This window comes from Bos grunniens, chromosome 5, assembly GCF_055505025.1.
Source record: "Bos grunniens cultivar Pamir isolate PY7600 chromosome 5, Bosgru_T2T1.0, whole genome shotgun sequence".
Taxonomy (NCBI): domain Eukaryota; kingdom Metazoa; phylum Chordata; class Mammalia; order Artiodactyla; family Bovidae; genus Bos; species Bos grunniens.
The window spans coordinates 43,179,371-43,201,364 of NC_141169.1; the positions used below are offsets into that span (position 1 = coordinate 43,179,371).

The following is a 21,994-nucleotide window of genomic DNA, read 5'->3' on the forward strand; positions in this document are numbered from 1 at the left end:
AAAAATTACCATCTAGCTATAAAGAGGATCCATATTAGTTTTCATTAATGTAAAGCACAAACTTATTTATTCCCTAGGAAGAAGTAGTGAACTTTTTTCAACAACTGAATAATACTAAGGATTTTTCAGGCTGAATGGTTATAGAAAGAATGAAATAGTATACTATACTTTATACTAACAGAACTACAAGGAACTCTATACTGTCACACCCGTCATCATCACCATCATCATTATCATCACCACCACTATTTAAACAACAGCTCCAACTTTGATGTGTTAGATAAATTCTACAATGTATCAAAAGTAACTTGTTGTTAAAACACACAAACATAGACTACATACTCATATTTTCAAATTACTTACTTTATAAATTAAAAGTTATTTTGTAAATTATATTTGATAGCAAGTTTTCCCATATCATTGTCATTTATTTGTGCTTTATGCCTTCTTTGGTGAGAAAGAAGTGGAATTACATATAGGAAGAGTCAGTTCAGTTCAGTCACTCAGTCATGTCTGACTCTTTGCAACCCCATGAATCGCAGCACACCAGGCCTCCCTGTGCATCACCAACTCCTGGAGCCTACCCAAACTCATGTCCATAGAGTCAGTGATGCCATCCAGCCATCTCATCCTCTGTCGTCCCCTTCTCCTCCTGCCCCCAATCCCTCCCAGCATCAGAGTTTTTTCCAATGAGTCAGTTCTTCACATGAGGTGGCCAAAATTTTGGAGTTTCAGCTTCAGCATCAGTCCTTCCAATGAACACCCAGGACTGATCTCCTTCAGAATGGACTGGTTGGATCTCCTTACAGTCCAAGGGACTCTCAAGAGTCTTCTCCAACACCACAGTTCAAAAGCATCAATTCTTTGGTGCTCAGCTTTCTTCACACTCCAACTCTTACATCCATACATGACCACTGAAGAAACCATAGCCTTGACTAGATGGACCTTTGTTGGCAAAGTAATGTCTCTGCTTTTTAATATGCTATCTAGGTTAGTCATAACTTTCCTTCCAAGGAATAAGTGTCTTTTAATTTCATGGCTGCAATCACCATCAGCAGTGATTTTGGAGCCCCCAAAAAATAAAGTCTGACACTATTTCCACTGTTTCCCCTTCTATTTCCCATGAAATGATCAGAGGTATATCCAAAAAAAGTGAATTTTTACTGTGAATGCCAGTTCCTTGGCTCTAATCCAGCAAAGTAATTTTGCGTAATTACCATGTGCTGAAAATTTTAAAGCATATATAACCAATCTCGTCTATGTAGGTATTTGTATAATCTATAAATACACACATGAGCACAAGAATACTGTGAGCACTGAGGGATAGATCAGTATTTGAAACACTTGAGTTACGAAGAAAGCAAAAGAAAATCCTGTTTTTCAGGATTATTGGAAAGAATTAGTTTAAGGAAAAATATTATTAGACATGATTTTAGCAACACCATACTTTTAAGGATATAATAATTTCACATTGACTAAAGAATAGTCTTGAAAGTAAGTTAATAATAAATGTTGACATTGGATACTGGAAAATTATTATTTACAGTTTGACTTCATTATGAGCTCCTCACTTAATTATCGTGCTCTCAAACAGGATCTATATTTATTCCTGATGCTTAATTTTGTATTTTATAGTTGCATGATTGTAAAAGTATTTTGACAAGTTCTTAGCTTGTAAAACTGCCTATCTGATACTATTCAGTGTGTGCTGTAACATAGGTGTAGTAATACTATCTAAGAAAGTTAATGATATTAAAAATGTAGCAAAAGTAAAAATCAAACTTCTTTTTATGAGGTTATTCAATTATTAATGATCCTTATTTATTTATATTTTAGAACACAAATCAATTTCACAGTGGCTATTGATTTTACTGCATCAAATGGTGAGTATTATGACTGTCTTATAATAAGAATTATCATCTATTACATTAAAAATAAATATTTTCATGAGGTTTAGATGTTTTCTTTCCACATATACATACTTCTGAAGTGCTTCATAAAAATTCAGATAATTTTTCTTTTTTTAATGTTATGAAATAGTTTAGGTATATAACACTATAAGAAATACAACAAGAGTTCATAATAGTCCCATTCAAATGTATTAACTATTGAAATACTGTCTCTTTTGTTTTACATGTTTTTAAAAGGAAAACTTTAAATTTAGTTAAGCTTGTTGTGTACCCTTCCCTTTTTCTCCATACATAGCTATAATTCTGAAGCATGTCTAACTATAATCCTCATTTTTATAGTATTTTTTTGTACATTAATTTATATAAATGTAATTCAAGTACATGAACCTTCACAGCTTGCTTTTCTTTTATTCAACTGTTTTTAATAATTACATATGCTAGCACATTTATATTGAATTAATTCAGAGGGACCATCAACTAAATCCCATACTGAGTTTAGAAAAGAAAGAGGAACTAGAGATCAAATTGCCAATATTCACTGGATTATAGAGAAAACAAGGGAGTTTCAGAAAAACATCTATCTCTCTTTCATTGACTATGCTAAAGCCTTTGACTGTATAGATCATGACATATTGGAAAGTTCTTAGAGAGATGGGAATACCAGACCATCTTACCTGTCTCCTGAGAAACCTATATGTGGGTCAAGAAGCAACAGTTAAAACCCCATATGGAAAAATTGATGGGTTCAAGATCAAGAAAGATGTACAACAGGGCTGTCTGCTGTCACCCTGTTTATTTAACCTATATGCTGAGCATATCATGAGAAATGTGGGCTGGATGAGTTACAAGCTAGGATCAAGATAGGCAGTAGAAACATCAACAACCTCAGACATGTGGATGATACCACTGTAATGGTAGAAAGTGAAGAGGAACTAAAGAGCTGCTTAATGAGGGTGAAGGAGGAGAGTGAAAGAACTGACTTAAGACTAAATATTTTAAAAACTAAGATGATAGCTTCCGCCCCCATTACTCCATGGCAAATAGAAGGGCAAAAGGTGGAAGTAGTAACAGATTTCCTCTTCTTGGGTGCCAGAATCACTGCAGATTGTTGACTGCAGCCACGAAATCAGATGATTGTTTCTCAGCAGGAAAGCGATGACAAGCCTAGATAGTGTGTTGAAAAGCAGAGACATTACTCTGCCAACAAATGTCCATAGAGTCAGGCTATGGTCTTCCCAGTGGTCACGTACAGTTGTGAGAGCTGAACCACAAAAAAGGAAGAATGCCAAAGAATTGATGCCTTCAAAATGTGGTGCTGGAGAAGACTCCTGAAAGTCTCTTGGACAGCAAGGGGATCAAACCAGTCAATCTTAAGGGAGATCAACCCTGAATATTCACTGGAAGGACTGATGCTGAAGCAGAAGCAGAAGCTCCAGTATTTTGGTCATCTGATGGGAACAGAGAACTTGTTGGAAAAGTCCCTGATGCTGGGAAGATTGATGGCAGAAAGAGAAGAGAGTGTCAGAGGATGAGATGGCTGGACAGCATCACTGGTGAAATGAACATGAACTTGGGAAAACTCTGGGAGATGGTGAGGGACAGGGACGCCTGGCATGTTGCCATTCGTGGGGTCACAAAGATTTGAACACGACTGGATGACTGAACAACAACATGGATAATTTGTATATCAAACATTTTAAGAAAAGACAATGAGTGGACTTTCAATCTTATTTCAAAATGACTTTATTTCAACAGTTATTATGTATCATAAAAAAGAATATCATTATTTAACTTTTACCAAAATTTGCCATCAGTTTATATATTTATCTAGTTTTCTTCAAATTGGTTATTGTGCTGTAACTCTCACATTAAATTCCCTTTTCTTCATATTTCTCTCACATTCACTCACGTTTCACAAAATAATTGAATTTTTAAGTAAGAAAGCATCTTAAAGGTCATTCACTAAAGCCGTCATTCTCTTAGGGCTTCCCTAGTGATTCATTCAGTAAACAATCTGCCCCCAGTGCAAGAGACCACCTGCAATGCAGGAGACCCAGGCTCTATCCCTGGGATCTCCCGGAGAAGGAAATGGCAACCCACTTCAGTATTCTTGCCTGGGAAACCCAATGGACAGAGGAGCTTGGCAGGCTACAGTCCATAGGTTCTCAAGAGTTGGACATGACTTAATGACTACTACCACCATCACCCTCAGGTACTAAGAAGGATATTCAGATCTAGAAAATCTTTTACTAATAAAATCTCTGCCTTGTTAGCAGAGGTGAGGAGACCAAAGTAATATAACCTTTGACTACATGGTAAATTTATTCTTCAACATTGTGGTTTCAAGTTGATGATTTTTACATATGTGTTTTATTCAGTAAAATATGAAACATATATACCTAAAGTCAAACTGGATTAAAATGCTAGCTTTTGTTTACCAATGAACATTAGCACAAGAGCTATAAGAACAAGACTATATTCAATGGAGCAATACAAGCTACTGAAACTGTCTTAAGAAAATAGACAATCTGAAAAACCTATAATAGAGATTGAATTAGTAATTTAAAAACTATCCACAAAGTTTTGTGGGCCCAGGTTTAGATGGCTTCACTGATGAACTCTGTTTAAAGAGAAATCAATACCAATTCTTCACAAATTCTTCTAAAAAATAGAAAAGGAAGGAATATTCCTAACTCAATCCAAGAGGCATTACCTTGATACCAAAACCAGATAAAAACATAAGAAAAATCAGAAAACAATACCTTTTATGGATACAAAAGTTCTCAGCAGAATACTAGGAAACTGAATCCAGCAGTACGTAAAAAGAATTATATATTATGACCAATTAAAATTTATCTCAGTACTGCGAGGTTGGCTTAATATACAAAAGTCAAATAATGTAACACACCATACCAATCGAAGATAATGTAAAGCACACATGGCCACCTCAAAGTTTGACATACTTTTATAATGTGTGTGTGTGTGTGTGTGTGTGCGCTCAGTTGCTCAGTCATGTCTGACTCTTTGCAACCCCATGGACTGTAGCCCGCAAGGCTCCTCTGTCCATGGAATTTTTCAGGCAAGAATACTGAAAGTGGTTGACATTTCCTGCTGCAGGGGATCTTCCCGACCTGGAGACTGAACCCATGCCTCTTGCATCTCCTGCACTGGCAGGCGGATTCTTAAGGGTTGTGCCAAATAAAAACATATAAACTGGAATATAAAGTGACTTATTAACCTTATGAAGGGAAAATATGAAAAACTATAGCAAACATTCTTAAGAGTGAAAATCTGGATGCTTTCACCTGAAGACGAGGAAAAGAACAAGGATGTGAGCTCTCTCTTCTATTTTACATTGTACTGAAGGCCAGGGCAATTAGGCAAGAAAAAAATGAAAGATATCCAGATCAGAAAAGAAGAAGTAAAATTATTTTTATTTGCAGATGACATAATCTTGTATGTAACACATACAAAATCCTAAGGAATCCACTAAAAATCAATTAGAACTAATAAATGAGTTTAGTAAGATTGAAGGATGAATGATCAATATATGAAAATCAGTTCTTTTTCTATACACTTCTAATGAACAATCTGAAAATGAAATTAAGAAAACAATTCCATTTTTTAATAATATCAAAAGGAATACAGTACTTAGAAATAAATTTAACAAAAGATTCTTTACCATCTGAGTTACCAGGATAGTGAGTGCAAAACTTTTACCTTGAAATTATATGCTGAAAATTTTTGAAAGAAATTAAGTATGAAAATAAGCTGAAAAACATGCCATGTTCATTGATTAGGGAATTCAACATTGTTAAGATGGCAATATTTTCCACAGAGATTATCAAATTCACTGTAATTTCTATCAAAATCAGAAAGATTCTTCAAATTTTTTGAAGAAGTAGGTAACTTACCCAGAAATTCATATGGAATTTAAAGAGATTCAGAAGAACCAAAGCAGATTTGGAAGAAAAAAAAAAAGAATAAAGCAGGAAGATTCATACTTCTCATTTTCAAAACTTACAATAGTAATTTCAAGGAAGTATGGAGCTGGCATAAAAATATTAATAGATACATAGATCAATGAAATAGAATTGAGATTCCAAAAATAAACCCATGCATCTTAAGTTAACTGATATTGAGAAGAGTACCAAGACAATTCAATGGAAGGAAGTATATTGTCTTCAGCAAATGGTACTGGCACAACTGAATGCCATATGCAAAAAAAAAAAAAAAAAATGAGGTTGGACCCCAGCATCATATACAAAACTAATAGAAAATAGACCAAGAATCTAAATGTAAGGGTTAAAATTTTAAAGCTATTAAAAGAAAACAGAGATATATTTTCATGATCTTGGATTTGACAATTGATTCTAGGTATGACACCAAACATATGAGCAACAGAGCAAAAAATAAATAAATTGAACTCCATCAAAATTAACTTTTTTATACTCCATGAAGCGTAATTAGCAAAGTCAAAAGACAAACCCCAGAATGAAATAAAATGTTAGCAAATCAGATATCTCACAGAGGATTTGTATCTAGAAAATATAAAGAACTCTTATAACTAAAAAAAAAAAAAAGACAAATAGCGCAATTTAAAATGACATTCCAGTTATTCAAAAGAGCTATATAAATGACCGGTAAGCCCATGAAATGGTACTTGGCAACTTATGTATCAAGGAATGCAAATCAAAATCACAATGAGATACAATTGGGTTGGCCAAAATGTTCACTCATTTTTTGTTTTGTTTTTTCTGTTAGATGTCTCTAATAGAGTTTAGTTGTCTTTAACTTCATTTGAAACAATTTTATTAGGTTGAATTGTAACAGCTGTCATATCAGTGTGCATTTAAAAAAAATCAAGATTGGTGGATTTTTGTGTGCCATTTGAATACTGAAGATGGAAGAAAAAAGCAATATTTTCAGCATATTTTGTTTTATTATTAATGTTTCAAGAAAGGTAAAAAAGCAACTGAAGCACAAAAATAAGACAGAGAGAGATTTGTACAGTTTATAAAGAATGTGCTGTGATTGAACAAACATGTCAAAAGTGGTCTGCAAAGTTTCATGCTGGAGATTTCTTACTGGACGATAATCCACAGTCTGGTAGACTAGTTGAAATTGATGACAATGACATCAAAACTTTAACTGAGAACAATCAATGTTATACCACACCAGAGATAGCAAACATACTCAACATTTCCTAATCAAGCTTTGAAAATCATTTGCACCAGTTTGGTTATGTTCATCACTTTGATCGTTGAGTTCCACATAAGTTATGCAAAAATAAAACCTTCTTGATCATATTTCTGCATGTGATTCTCTACTTAAATGTCATGAAAGCATTTCACTTTTAGAACAAATTGTGACAGGTGATGAAAAGTGGACATGCTAGGATAATGTGAAATTGAAGAAATGGGAAAAGTTAAGTGAAGCACCATCAACCACATCAAAGGCTGGTCTTAATCCAAAGAAAGTAATGTGTATATGGTGGGATAGGAAGGGAGCCCGCTATTATGAACATCTTCTGGAAAGCCAAATTAATTAACTCGTTGGGTTAATTGCCACAAGTATCACTCCCAATTAGAGCAACTGATAGCAGCACTTAATGAAAAGCATCCAGAATTAGTCAACAGAAAACACATACTCTTCCATCAGGATACTGCAAGACCACATGTCTCTTTGATGACCAGGCAAAAACTGTTACAGTTTGGCTGTGAAGTGCTGATTCATCCACCATATTCACCAGACATTTCACCTCCCATTATCCATTTATTTCAGTCTTTACAAAACTACCTGCATGGAAGAAATGTTAATTTCCTGGAAGACTGTAAAAGGCACCTGAAATAGCTCTTTGCTTAAATGATAAAAAAAATTGGGAGAACATGAAATCATGAAGTTGTCTGGAAAATAATATAAGGTAGTGGAACAGAACAGTGAATATGTTGTTCAATAAAGTTCCTGGTGAAAATGAAAGATGTGTATTTTATTTTTTTTTAATTTATTTATTATTTAATTGAAGGATAATTGCTTTACAGAATTTTGTTGTTTTCTGTCAAACCTCACATGAATCAGCCATAGGTATACATATATCCCCTCCCTTTTGAACCTCTCTCCCATCCATCTCCCTCCCCTTCCCACCCCTCTAGGTTGATACAGAACCCCTGTTTGAGTTTCCTGAGCCATACAGCAAATTCCCATTGGCTATCCATTTTACATATGGTAATATAAGTTTCCATGTTACTCTTTGTATTTCATTTTTACTTAGAAAAACTGAAGAAACTTTCTGGCCAACCTAAGATTTCATACCCACTGCTGCTAAGTCACCTCAGTCGTGTCTGACTCTGTGTGACCCCATAGACAGCAGCCCATCAGGCTCCCCCATCCCTGGGATTCTCCAGGCAAGAACACTGGAGTGGGTTGCCATTTCCTTCTCCAATGCATTAAAAGTGAAAGTGAAGTCGCTCAGTCGTGTCCGACTCTTAGCGACCCCATGGACCGCAGCCTACCAGGCTCCTCCATCCATGGGATTTTCCAGGCAAGAGTACTAGGATGACTATAATCCAAAAGTCAGAAAACAGCAAGTGTTGGTAAATATGTGAAGCAATTGGAACCCACCCTCACATAGTGCTGATGAGAATGTAAAAATAGTGCAGCCACTTTGGAAAACTCTGTGGCAGTTCTACAAGTTGTTACACATAGTCACCATATGAACTAGCAATTCCACTCTTGGCTAATATATACAAGTGAGATGAAAACATATGTCCACACAAAAATTTGTACATGAACATTTATAGCAGCATAATAGCCAAAATGTGGAAACAACCCAAATGTCCATAAACTGATAAACAAGTTTGAAAATGTGGTACATTCAAACAATGGAATACTGTTCAGCAATAAACAGGAATGAAATATGGCACACTAAAACATGCTAAACACAGAGGAACCTTGAAATCACTGTGCTGAGTGAAACCTAGTTACAAAAGACCACATGTTATGCGGTTCTATTCGTAGAAAATGTCCAGAATAGGTAAATTAAAGAGACAGAAAGTAGATTAGTCATTGTTTAATTCTGGGCTGGATAGAATAATAAGGGAATGATAGTAAATAGGTACATTTTTTTGAGGTGATGAACATGTTCTAAAATTGACTGTTGATGCTTGTGCGTATCTGTAAATATACTTAAAATCATTGAATTGTGCATTCTAAATGGGTTAATTGTAAGTTATATAAATTATATCTCAATAAATTTTTTTAAAAGAGCTTGGTGGTTGTTTAGTCGCTAAATCATGTCTAACTCTTGTCACGCTATGGACTGTAGCCTGCCAGGCTCCTCTGTCCATGGGATTCTCCAGGCAAGAATACTGGAGTGGGTTGCTATTTCCTTCTCCTGTTAAAAGAGCTTATTCAAGTGTTATTTTTTTATGAAGGCATAGTGACCTCTAAAACAAAATCATGTATGTTTTATAATATGCAAGGTTTAAAATATTACAAAATCTTCAAGCAAAGAGTTATAACTAACAGTAAGAGCTATGAAATATACCTAGATTCTTATTCTAGTTTGACCAATTATTACAGTGTAATTGGGGTAAGTTACTTAGTCTGAAAGTTATTTGATATGAAAAACAAGTGTAATAAGCTTGTTGAAAAGGGACTAAGTGAAACATGAAGTAAGTTCATACATGTTATAATAGCATGTATGTTATGTTCTATGCTATTATAATTATTATTGTTATTAGCTGATAACTCAGTGTTATTAACTTACTACAAGTTTACTTTTCCATGTGCATTGCTGCTGATATGGAGATGGTACAACTGTGATCCCAGTTTCAAGAAGTTGCCAAATTCTGTGGTGCAGAACACAAAAGCATAAGAGTAGAAGAGGAAAGACAATAAAGGCCAGACTAAATAAGGAAGGTCATCTCATGCGTGTGAGACAAAAACTGTAGGAGGAGAAAGTGAATTTCAGAATTGGGTGGCAAACTGAGTGGTAGAGATGGAAAGGAAGATAGCATTAGTGATACAGTGAAGAGATTGGTCTGGGTGAAGATGCTAGAAAGAGATAGGGAACATCTTTGAATGGGTACAATTGGGCTCTGCTAGGCATGATAGCAGAGAAGGCAATGGCACCCCACTCTAGTACTCTTGCCTGGAAAATCCCATGGATGGAGGAGCCTGGTAGGCTGCAGTCCATGAGGTCGCTAAGAGTCGGCCACAACTGAGCGACTTCACTTTCACTTTTCACTTTCCTGCATTGGAGAAGGAAATGGCAACCCACTCCAGTGTTCTTGCCTGGAGAATCCCAGGGATGGTGGAGCCTGGTGGGCTGCCATCTATGGGGTCTCACAGAGTCGGACACAACTGAAGCGACTTAGCAGCAGCAGCAGCAGTCATGATAGGCCAAAGTGTTTAGATATGCTGGGGTACTAGTAGTGCTTTTAAGTTGAGGTTCTCTTAGAGAAATAGAATTAGTCGTGTATTGCAACCATTGGGTAACAACTCTTATATTTGAGAGTTGGGTTAAATAATCCCTTAGGCAAGTAGAGGCATTATTTATCTGTGGTTTCAGTAGGTCTTTGAACAAGAAACAAAAATATCTGCTTTAGAAAGAGCTGTCAAAACTTGCACCAGGGAAGTTAAACAGACAAGGAAGACTGTCAGGATTTTTGCAATCGAGACCAAAGCTACGGCAATGGAAGAAAGAAATTGAACTCTTCTCCTCCAAAACAAAAGATGAAAGAGTTTGTAAGTGCTGTTCTTAACTAGTGGAAAGGTATTGAGAGATACTGGAGCCAAAATTAGTCTGTGTGATTAGGCCATCTGTGTTTACTGCATGCTCTTTGCGACCGTTGGACTGTAGCCTGCCAGGTTCTTTGTCCATGGGATTTTTCAGGCAAGAATTCTGGAATCGGTTGCCATTTCCTCCTCCAGGGGATTTTTCTGACCCAAGGATCCAGGGATCGAACCCCAGTCTCCTGGTTTCTTGCGTTGCAGGCAGATTCCTTACCACTAAGCCATGGGGAAGCCTTCTGTGTTTTCTAATTAGCAGCTATTGAAGTTAGGCTCCTACTCTCTCATAGAGACTAAGCAACAGAGGTGGTATTTTTCTTGATTATTACATTTCAAAGAAATGACTCCCAGGTCTCTGAGAAAGACATTCCTGAAAGATTTATACTTCAAAGAAACAGAGAATGAATTCACAATTCCAAGGTTTCTAAAGTAACTGCTCTAAGAAATAAGAGGTCAAGGGCCTATAGTCAGGAGAAGCCTTTCTAAAGTTAGTCAAGCTGAAGGAAACATTAGGGCCCATCTTGATCATAACACACTTAAAAAAAAAAGAATTGTCATGTGACCCTTGAATGCTGATAACCGTTGTAAATATATAAGCATTTACACGATGAATTATCTTTAAACCAAAAATGTTCTGGGTATTGTTATATGCATTATAAACTAAAGGGAGATCTTTACTTTGTTTCTCTCCGGAACCCAAGTGCTTATTATTACTTTTTCCTTAACAAAAAAGAACTATGCTTTGCGGGTTTCCTTCTTTGGGTAATGTTTTAATGTAGAAGTGAGCTTTATGAACTGCTACAAGTCCCATTCAATTTCCATTTTCACTTAAGAAACTAAAGGGACTTTCAGGCTGCCTTTGTGCTGGTAATTAGGGCAACTGAATCTGAATCTCAGTGAGTTTGAGTCGTGGCGCATATATTGCTTTCTTTGTCAAATTCATCATTATTCATGTGAGACATCCTATATCTGTGGATGACTCACACAATAATAACAGTAGTAGTTAAACTTTACATTTCCATTTGTTTGGTCACGAAGTCCTGTCTGACTCTCTGAGATCCCATGTGCTATAGCTCACCAGGCTCCTCTGTCCAAGGAATTTTCCAGGCAAGAATCCTGGAATGGGTTGCCATTTCCTTCTCTTACATTTCTATGGTGTTTTATAATTTTTAATCACTTTCACATATATAATCTTAGTTTTTCTTCTCAGTAAACACTGTAGTAGGATTTCTAACAGGAATTTTATAGTTAGTTGTCCTACAGATGGAAAGACTTGACTTTGGGCCTTTTTACTCCTAACTTAGTGTCTAGTTAGAAACTGAATAATTTTTCAGATTCAGATTTTCAGCATAAATTTGAAAATCACCATGTTCTCCTCTTTTCAAGTAATTAAATTGGGATAGGTCTCACATATTCAATTTATGTTTGTGATACAACTTTAAGAAGGCTCATAATTGTTGAAACCTATTAACATCAATTGGGTCCTTTGATTTATAGGCATAAGGAGTCAAGCTAAAGGCACATAGTTTGTTTGTTTTAAATAAATATTACAATAAAATATGATCAACAAAATTATTTTTATGCTTCTGGGGCTAAAACTCAAGAATTGCCTATGGCATTGACAATGAGAAATAATTTTTGAAAAAAGTCTGAATATCTTTGGGAAATTTTATACATGTCTGATCTAATTTAATAAATATCTCTATGTCATGTGCATCCAAAAGAAACTATTGTGTTGACCAAAGGTCTGCTTGGATTTTTCCATAAAATGTTATGTAAAAACCTGAATGAACTTTTTGGCCAACCCAATATTTAACACATTATGAATGTAGGCAGAAAAACATATTATTGATATTTCAATGTGAAATAGATATCAAGAAAAATGTCTAAAAATTATACCTTTAGCATGATCTCTCATGTTTTCATTTTTTTTCTTTCATCAGGCAACCCTGCCCAGCCCACTTCTCTCCACTACATGAATCCTTATCAACTGAATGCCTATGGTATGGCACTGAAAGCAGTGGGAGAAATCGTTCAAGATTATGACAGTGATAAAATGTTCCCAGCTTTAGGTTTTGGTGCAAAACTGCCTCCAGATGGAAGGATATCTCATGAGTTTGCATTGGTAAGAATACATGGAAATAATTGATATTTTGGAAAAAAAATAGTATTTTGGATCTTTTCATAGGTTCATTGCTTATGCTTAATTACTCAGGTAGCAACTTCTTATAACTATACAATCAGCTCAGTTTGGTAAATGATTGATTTAGAAGTGTGATATTAATGGAAAAAACACAAATAAATTAGCAACAAGTCTACCTAAAGTGCATATGATTTAAAACCTATTCTGGTTTTTGGTTGCTACGTAAGACCTTCCATTATATTCATGATTTGTGGGTCAAGAATTTGAGCATAATACAAGAGAATGATACGTTTGTTCAAGATACCTGGGCCACACCTGGGATGCCTTGCTTGGCTAGATATGGCTGGAATTGTTCTACTGGAGCCATATATGTGTTCCATTCTGACTGTTGGTTGGATTCCTCGGTTTTCTTCATGTCATATCTCCTGGAGCTAGTACATCCACTAAGATGTCTCATTTGCTCATGACTAATGCCTACAGCTAGGATGGCTAAAATACCTGGATTCTCTAGGCATCTTTCCTTCTTTCTACATACAGTTTATCAATGTGGTTTTGTGGGCTACTATCTCAAGGTAGTCATATTTCTTACACAGCAATCAGCTTTCTCAGAGTGGATATTCTAAAAGGCTGGGGAAGAAACTTCAAGGACTTAGAAGTCTCAGAAAGTTATTTCTCCTACATTCATTTTTGTCAAGCAAGTCACTAAGTTCAGCCCACTTTCGAGGTAGTGGAAGTAACCTTCACCTCTCAAGGGGAAGGGTATCAAAGAATGAGTAGCTATCTTTATTCTTCCATCTTCCAAAGTGTCATTTCTTTTCAAATATAAAGGATCAGTTATTGGCAGAATTATTATTTTTCAAATGTAAAGCAATAATTATAGGTATAATTAATTATGTTTTCAATATAATGGAGTAGATGTGACTCAAATATTTATCTAATTAATGTTTAATTTACATAAATCCACTCCTGTTGTATGATTACAAATAAGCAATGTACTGTATTCTACCTTTAAAATAAACTTCACACAGATAGTGCTTATAGGCCCAATCAGCCTTATTCTCGCTTGCATTTTTTTATAAAAATAATGGGAAAAACTATGTGGGAATGGTTAGATATCATTTTGGAAAAAATTTAAATTTTCCTAATAGAAATGCCTCCTTGCTTTACTCTATATATTGTGAAATTAAAGTCTTCTATGCCCAACAATTTTTGTAGGTATTTTTTGTTGTTTTTATTCTTGTTACAAAAAAAACATAATGGGATTTTTTTTTTTTTGAGTTCTGCAAGAAGAATAGACAAATAATTTAATTATTTACTAATTACTGAGTATCGAGCCAGGTACTTTATGCTCATTTCTTGTACAATCTTCATAAAATTCTTGTCTGATAGGTATGTCATGAGATGAGTTGACACATCACACTACTATCAAGAGCCATTCATATTAAATACAGTGAAAAGAGTACCCCCAGGAGTTGCATAATTTAGCCCAGAGTCACAGAATTTAATCAGGTTTCCAGAAGACAGGACTTGAACCCAGGTCAGTCTTATTATAGAATCTTTGTTCTTAACCACTACTAAACCACATTTTATAAAAGCATCTATAATAATAGCACCTCTTAGATATGTCCTTTATGAGCCCCATTATGTACACACACACACACACTTCCAGAACCTCCTATATGATGAGACTTTATCTTCTTTAATATATTTTAAGAGCTGTATTTTAATTTTTTTCCCATATGTATTCTTGATTTTTCTGTTCTATCACCCCCATTTTGGGAAAGGTTGCTGGAGGTTTTAATTCTCTTCTGTGAAATAGCCCATATACTACCACCCCCAATGTCATATAAAAAATGAATATCTGTTGCAATTTTGTTGTGTCCTAGAGAATTAAAATTTCCCAGAAATTTATAAGACCACAAAAATCACTCATGTGATCCTATGTCTTGTGTGCCTCAGGAAAAAGGTCCTGACTATTTTAAAGCTTAAGAAAGGAATAATAAAAAATAATAATTACGCTAAACTAAATGATATTAATTTTCCTTCCACAAGTTTTTCCTCACCTTTGTGTATGATTTTTTTCCATTTGTTATCTAATTCTCTCCTTTTCTGTTTTTCCTGCCTCCATATTCATTCCTTACAACCAAACCTATGCAAAGGAGAGACTTTTTATTCTTTGCATCTTAAATGATTCTTTGAACCGAACTCAAATATTTATAGAAGGTCACACTCTAAATTTATGAAAAATAGTTTCTAAAATTGAGAAAGTGATGATGATAATGCTTCATCTTTAATTTTACCTAATAACTATATGACTTTAACTTTTTTCAAAGCACTTTTTTCTTGAATAAGACAGACAAAGGTTAAGTAGGTCTTTGGAGAGATAGTACTCCATTTAATTTTTGTGTTAACCTCATCCTAAATAACTACAATATATAACTGCAGATGCTGAAAATGGCAAATAGAAAAACTTCAGTCCATGTCAATCTTGCAATTAGTGTACTACCTAATGTTACCAAACCTTCACATTTCCATGGTAAGAATTTGTGATATATATATTAACAATCGTTAATGTTTATCAAACCGAATTCAAATAATCTTTCAGATAGCAAGGGAAGTGTCTCACTATTCACACTGTTCACTGAACCTGGGGTAGGTAAGGTACAAGCAAGGAAACTGGAAGAAGATTCAAGGAGCCATAGGAACTGCAGACACGTTTATTCTCTAATGGCTGGTGCGGCAGCCATAATGCAGCCATGCTTGTATTCTCTGATGATTGACTCAGCAGACACAGCCATAACACAGCTGCAAGGGCTTTTCAGGTAGAGCTTATATAGTTTTACAGAAAAAAAAAAAGTGGTCCATGACCAAATGAGTACATCATGACATGCAGGCACAGTGCTATGAATGATCTCAGATGTTACATAACCATGGAAAGTCATTGTTTATGAAATGAGGCAAAAGCAAGATGTCCTGGGGCAAGAGAACCTGACCATTGCCATCATGGCCAATTGCTTTTTCCCTACAAGAGCTCTTTAACAAAAATTTTGAATCCCTAATTGGTGAGTTTGAGGCTGGCACAAATGTTGAAGTTGAGCTTTAAACAATCAAAAGGATCTAAGGTAAACCCCATCTTTTTATTTGAAATATGTGTAGGAATAGGTATTGTGGAAAAAGAAAGGGTAAATATCCCCGTATTACCAATTTAGCACTTTTGATTGTGGAATGCCATGGCTCACAATGATATTTGATGACTCATTACACTGTACCTGAAGATATAATTACTCATTACCCTGTACCTGAAGATACTGAAGTTTTCAACAGTATGTAAACCAGGAACTTCCAGATGTTCAAGCTGCATTTAGAAAAGACAGAGGAAGCAGATATCAAATTGCCAATATCCGTTGGATCATCAAAAAAGCAAGAGAGTTCCATAAAAAACATCTACTTCTGCTTTATTGACTATGTCAAAGCCTTTGACTGTGTGGGTCACAACAAACTGTGGAAAATTCTTAAAGAGATGGGAACACCAGACCACCTGACCTGCCTCCTGAGAAACCTGTATGCAGGTCAAGAAGCAACAGTTAGAACTGGACATGGAACAACAGACTGGTTCCAAATCAGGAAAGGAGTATGTGAATGCTGTATATTGTCACCCTGCTTGTTTAACTTCTATGCAGAGTACATCATGAGAAATGCTGAGCTGGATGAAGCACAAGCTGGAATCAAGATTGCCAGGAGAAATATCAATAACCTCAGATATGCAGATGACACTGCCCTTAAGGCAGAAAGTGAAGAACTAAAGAGCCTCTTAATGAAAGTGAAAGAGGAGAGTGAAAAAGTTGGCTTTAAGCTCAACATTCAGAAAACTAAGATCATGGCATCTGATCCCATCACTTAATGGCAAATAGATGGGGAAACAATGGAAACAGTGATCATTGAGACTTTATTTTTGGGGGCTCCAAAATCACTGCAGATGGTGACTGCAGCCATGAAATTAAAAGATGCTTGCTCCTTGAAAGAAAAGTTATGACCAACCTAGACAGCATATTAAAAAGCAGAGACATACTTTGCTGACAAAGGTCTGTCTAGTCAAAGCTATGGTTTTTCCAGTAGTCATGTATGGATGTATGAGTTGGACTATAAAGAAAGCTGAGCGCTGAAGAATTGATGCTTTTGGACTGTGGTGCTAGAGAAGACTCTTGAGAGTCCCTTGGACTGCAAGGAGATCCAAGCAGTCAATTCTCAAGGAAATCAGTCCTGAATATTCATTGGAAGTTCTGATGCCGAAGCTGAAACTCCAATCCTTTGGCCACCTGATGCGAAGAACTGACTCACTGGAAAAGACCCTGATGCTGAGAAAGATTGAAGGCTAGAGGAGAAGGGATGACAGAGGATGAGATGGTTGGATGGCATCACCGACTCAATGGACATGAGTTTGAGTAAGCTCCTGGAGTTGGTGATGGACAGGGAAGCCTGGCGTGCTGCAGTCTGTGGGGTCACAAAGAGTCGGACATGACTGAACGACTGAACTGAACTGAACTGAAGTTTTTTAAAGTTTTTTAATGACTGCACATTACCACATATCACAATCTATTTAATATTGATATATTATAATCTATTGTTGATTACTCAATTTATTATTATTATTTGCTATTATATATATATAACTGAGTTTTCTTTGAAAAAGACTTTATGGATATCAACATGTGTTGTCCTCTTTTTTAGATTATTTTTATAGACATTATTCATTCTTTTCCTGTTTTTGCTGTAACTTTCTACAGAATGGGAACCCCCAAAACCCCTACTGTAATGGCATTGATGGTGTCATGGAAGCTTATTATAGGAGTCTGAAATCTGTGCAACTGTATGGGCCAACCAATTTTGCTCCTGTAATTAATCATGTAGCAAGGTGAGTAAATAATTTGTTTATTTTAGTGTGCTGGACCAGAATGAAATCATAATTTTATTGTTGGCATGGCTCCACAAATGCAAGTTGTTTTCTAATAATTTACCTCCGAGAAAGTGAAGGAAAAGATATACAGTTAAAAGAATCTCCATTGAGCTATCATGATACTTCAATAAGAACTTTATATCAAAATATCAAATGCAAACTATACACTGGCTTATGTTAGGACCTATATTTGTTCAACTGGAAAAAAATTTTATTATTTGAATAAGCATCCATGAAAGCGATATTGATCACAATCTCAATTGTGAAATCACTCATATCTAAGATTATATTCCATAGCAACATAGAAGTAATAAGAGATTGAATTTATGAAGACAACTAATGCCTTTCAGTGATATATAGGACTTGTATATTTTGTAAATTAATTCTTTGTCAATTGTTTCTTTTGCTATTATTTTCTCCCATTCTGAATGTTGTCTTTTCACCTTGTTTGTAGTTTCCTTTGATATTCAAAAGCTTTTAAGTTTAATTAGGGCCCACTTTTTTATTTTTGTTTTTATTTCCATTACTCTAGGAGGTGGGTCATAAAGGATCTTGCTTTGATTTATGTCAATTGTTCTGCCAGTGTTTTCCTCTAAAAGTTTTATAGTTTCCAGTCTTACATTTAGGTCTTTAATCCATTTTGAGTTTATCTTTGTGTATAGTGGAAAGAAGTATGCTAATTTCATTCTTTTACATGTAGCTGTCCAGTTTTGCCAGCACTACTTTGTCCAGGCTCTCTTTGTCCCATTGTATATTCTTGCCTCCTTTGTCAAAAATAAGGTACTCATAAGTGTGCGGGTTTATCTCTGGGCTTTCTATCCTGTTCCATTGGTCTATATTTCTGTTTTTGTGTCAGTACCATACTGTCTTGATGACTGTAGCTTTGTAGTATAGTCTGAGGTCAGGAAGATTTATTCCTCCAGCTCCATTCTTCTTTCTCAAGACTGCTTTGGTTAGTCAGGTTCTTTTGTGTTTCAACATGAACTGTGAAAATTTTGTTCTAGTTCTGTGAAAAATGCCATTGGTAATTTGATAGGGATCATGTTGAATCTGTAGATTGCATTTGGTATTATAGTCATTTTCACAATATTGATTCTTCCTACCCAGGAACATGGAATATCTCTCCATCTGTTTTTGTCATCTTTTTTTTCTTTCATCAGTGTCTTATAATTTTGTGTATACAATTATTTTGTCTCTTTAGGTAGATTTATTCTTAGATAATTTATTCTTTTTGTTGCAATGGTGAATGGTATTGATTCCTTAATTTTTCTTTCTGATTTTTCATTGATAGTATATAGGAATGCAAGTGATTTCTATGTATTGACCTTGTATCACTTTTGTACACATGCATATAAATATGTATAATGTATATAAATTTTAGAAAACATGAATTTTTGCCTAACTAAAAAAATTATGATATTTTGATTCCACTTATTTGACTTAGTATTAATAAAATGCTAGATTTCTAATTAAAAAATAGATATGCAACAAGCAACAGAAAGGTTTACCGTATAGTATAGGAAACTATAGTCAATATCTTATAATAACCTATGATAGAAAATAATTTCAAAAATAATATACGTGAATTTGTATAACTGAATCACCTTGCTGTGCACCTGAAACATTGTAAGTCAACTATGCTTCAATAAAATATATCTATGTTTCAGTTCAGTTCAGTCGCTCAGTTGTGTCCGACTCTTTGCGACCCCATGAATCACAGCACGCCAGGCCTCCCTGTCCATCACCAGCTCCCGGAGTTCGCTGAAACTCACGTCCATCGAGTCGGTGATGCCATCCAGCCATCTCATCCTCTGTCGTCCCCTTCTCCTCCTGCCCCCAATCCCTCCCAGCATCAGAGTCTTTTCCAATGAGTCAGCTCTTCGCATGAGGTGGCCAAAGTACTGGAGTTTCAGCTTCAGTATCATTCCTTCCAAAGAACACCCAAGGCTGATCTCCTTCAGAATGGACTGGTTGGATCTCCTTGCAGTCCAAGGGACTCTCAAGAGTCTTGTCCAACACCACAGTTCAAAAGCATCAATTCTTCGGTGCTTGGCTTTCTTCACAGTCCAACTCTCACATCCATACATGACCACTGGAAAAACCATAGCCTTGACTACTTTGTTGGCAAAGTAATGTCTCTGCTTTTGAATATGCTATCTAGGTTGGTCATAACTTTTCTTCCAAGGAGTAAGCATCTTTTAATTTCATGGCTGCAGTCACCATCTGCAGTGATTTTCTATGTTTAGAAAAAATAAAAGATGAGGGAGCATAACAAGTAAGTGAGCTGGAAGATGGAGTAGCGGAAATCACTACCTCAGAACAGAATTTTTAAAAAAAGAATGTATAAAAAACAAGGTCCTAATATATAGTGCAAGGAACTATACTCAGTAGTCTGTGTAAACCATACTGAAAAAGAATACAGAAAATAATGTTTAAATGTGTATAACAGAGTCACTTTGCTGTGCAGCAGAGACTGGCACAACACTGTAAGTCAATTATACTTCAATAAAAAAAAGAAAAAGGAATGAAAAGAAATGAGGACAGTCACAGTGGCCTTGGGGTCTCATTTGTATTATAGAGGTCCCAGAAGGAGAAGAGAAAGAGTCAGAAAACATTTGAAGATATTGTAGGTGAAAAATTCCCTAACATGAGAAAGGAAACACTGAAGTGAAGAAGTCACAGGGAGTCCCATACAGGACAATTCCAAGGAGGAACATGCCAAGATACATATTAATAAAACTGATAAAAATTACAGACAAGGAAAATATGTTGAAAGTAAAAAGAGAAAAGCAATAAATAACATAAAAGGGAATTCACAAGAGGTTATCAACTTATATATCACCAGAAACTCTACGGGTCAAAACGGAGTGGCATGATATAATTCAAGTGATGAAAAAGAAGAACTTACAACCAAGAATACTCTTATGCAGAAAGGCTCTCATTTTGATTCAGTGGAGAAATCAAAAGCTTTACAGAGAAGCCAAAACTAAGAGAATTCAGAACCACCAAACCAGCTTTCAACAAATGCTAAAGGAACTTCTCAAGGCAAGAAGAACACCAGTAACTTAAAGCAACCTTGAACATATATAGACTACTATATCAAAACCTCACAGAAACAGCAAACCAAAATCTACAGTAGATACACACACTCCCAAGAAATGTATCCCAACCACAACACTAAAGATAGTCATCAAACCACAAGAGAAGAAAACGAAAAAATAAGGGAAGAAATACATGTATGGCTGAGTCCCTTTGCTGTTCACCTAAAACTATCACAACATTGTTTGTTAACTGGCTATACTCCAATACAAAAAAGTTTTTAAAAAATCCAAGATAATTAAGAAAATGGCAATAGGAACATACATATGGATAGACACCTTAAACAGATTAAAGCCTCCAATCAAAAGACTGGTTGAATAGATGCAATAACAAGACCCATATTATGGTGTCTACAAGAGACCCACTTCAGACCTAGGGACACATACAGACTGAAAGCGAAGGGATAAAAAGATTTTCCATGCAAATGGTGAGTAAAAGAAAGTTAGAGTTTAAATCCGTACAAACTTACCTCAGGAAACAAGAAAAAATGTCAAATTAAGAACCTAACCTTACACATAAAACAACTAAAAAAGAAGAAAAACCAAAACCTAAAGTTAGTAGAAGCAAAGAAATAATAAAGAACAGAAATAGAGACAGAAGAAACAACAGCAAAGATCAGTGAAACTGAAAACTGGTTCTTTGAAAAGGTAAAATTTGATAAACTTCAGCCAGACTAATCAAGAAAAGAGGAAGAGAACTCAAATCAATACAATTAGAAATGAAAAAGGAACATAACCAATACCACAGAAATACAAAGAAATCATAAGAAACCGCTACAAGCAACTATATGCCAATAAAATGGACAACATACAAGAAATGGACAAAGTTACAACCTTCCACACTAAACCAAGAAGGAACAGAAAATATAAACATACCAGTCACAAATACTGAAAATGAAACTGTGCTTAGAAAACTTGCAGCAAACACAAGTCTAGGACCAGATGGCTTCACAGTCAAATTCTACTAATATTACATATTTGGAGAAGCATTAACACCTATCCTTCTCAATCTTTTCCCAAAAAATTGCAGAGGAAGGAACACTCCTAAGTTGTGTGCTCACCATCTCCCTAATACCAAAATCATACAAAGATATTA

The 21,994-nt window shown here is 35.4% G+C and overlaps 1 protein-coding gene across 4 annotated transcripts in view; it reads left to right on the plus strand.

The window, feature by feature from the left end:
* The window catches only part of CPNE8 (copine 8), a 272,491-nt gene that overhangs the window by 222,687 nt on the left and 27,810 nt on the right, over positions 1–21,994 (plus strand). For 3 of the 4 annotated variants that reach the window (XM_086399950.1, XM_086399952.1, XM_086399951.1), the window contains 3 exons: positions 1,837–1,883; positions 12,647–12,828; positions 17,631–17,758. In XM_086399950.1, the coding sequence (XP_086256076.1) occupies positions 1,837–1,883; positions 12,647–12,828; positions 17,631–17,758 (357 nt within the window). Of the gene's footprint in view, positions 1–1,836; positions 1,884–12,646; positions 12,829–14,235; positions 14,911–17,630; positions 17,759–21,994 lie in introns of those variants that run through there. The other variant, XM_086399953.1, reaches the window with a different exon arrangement.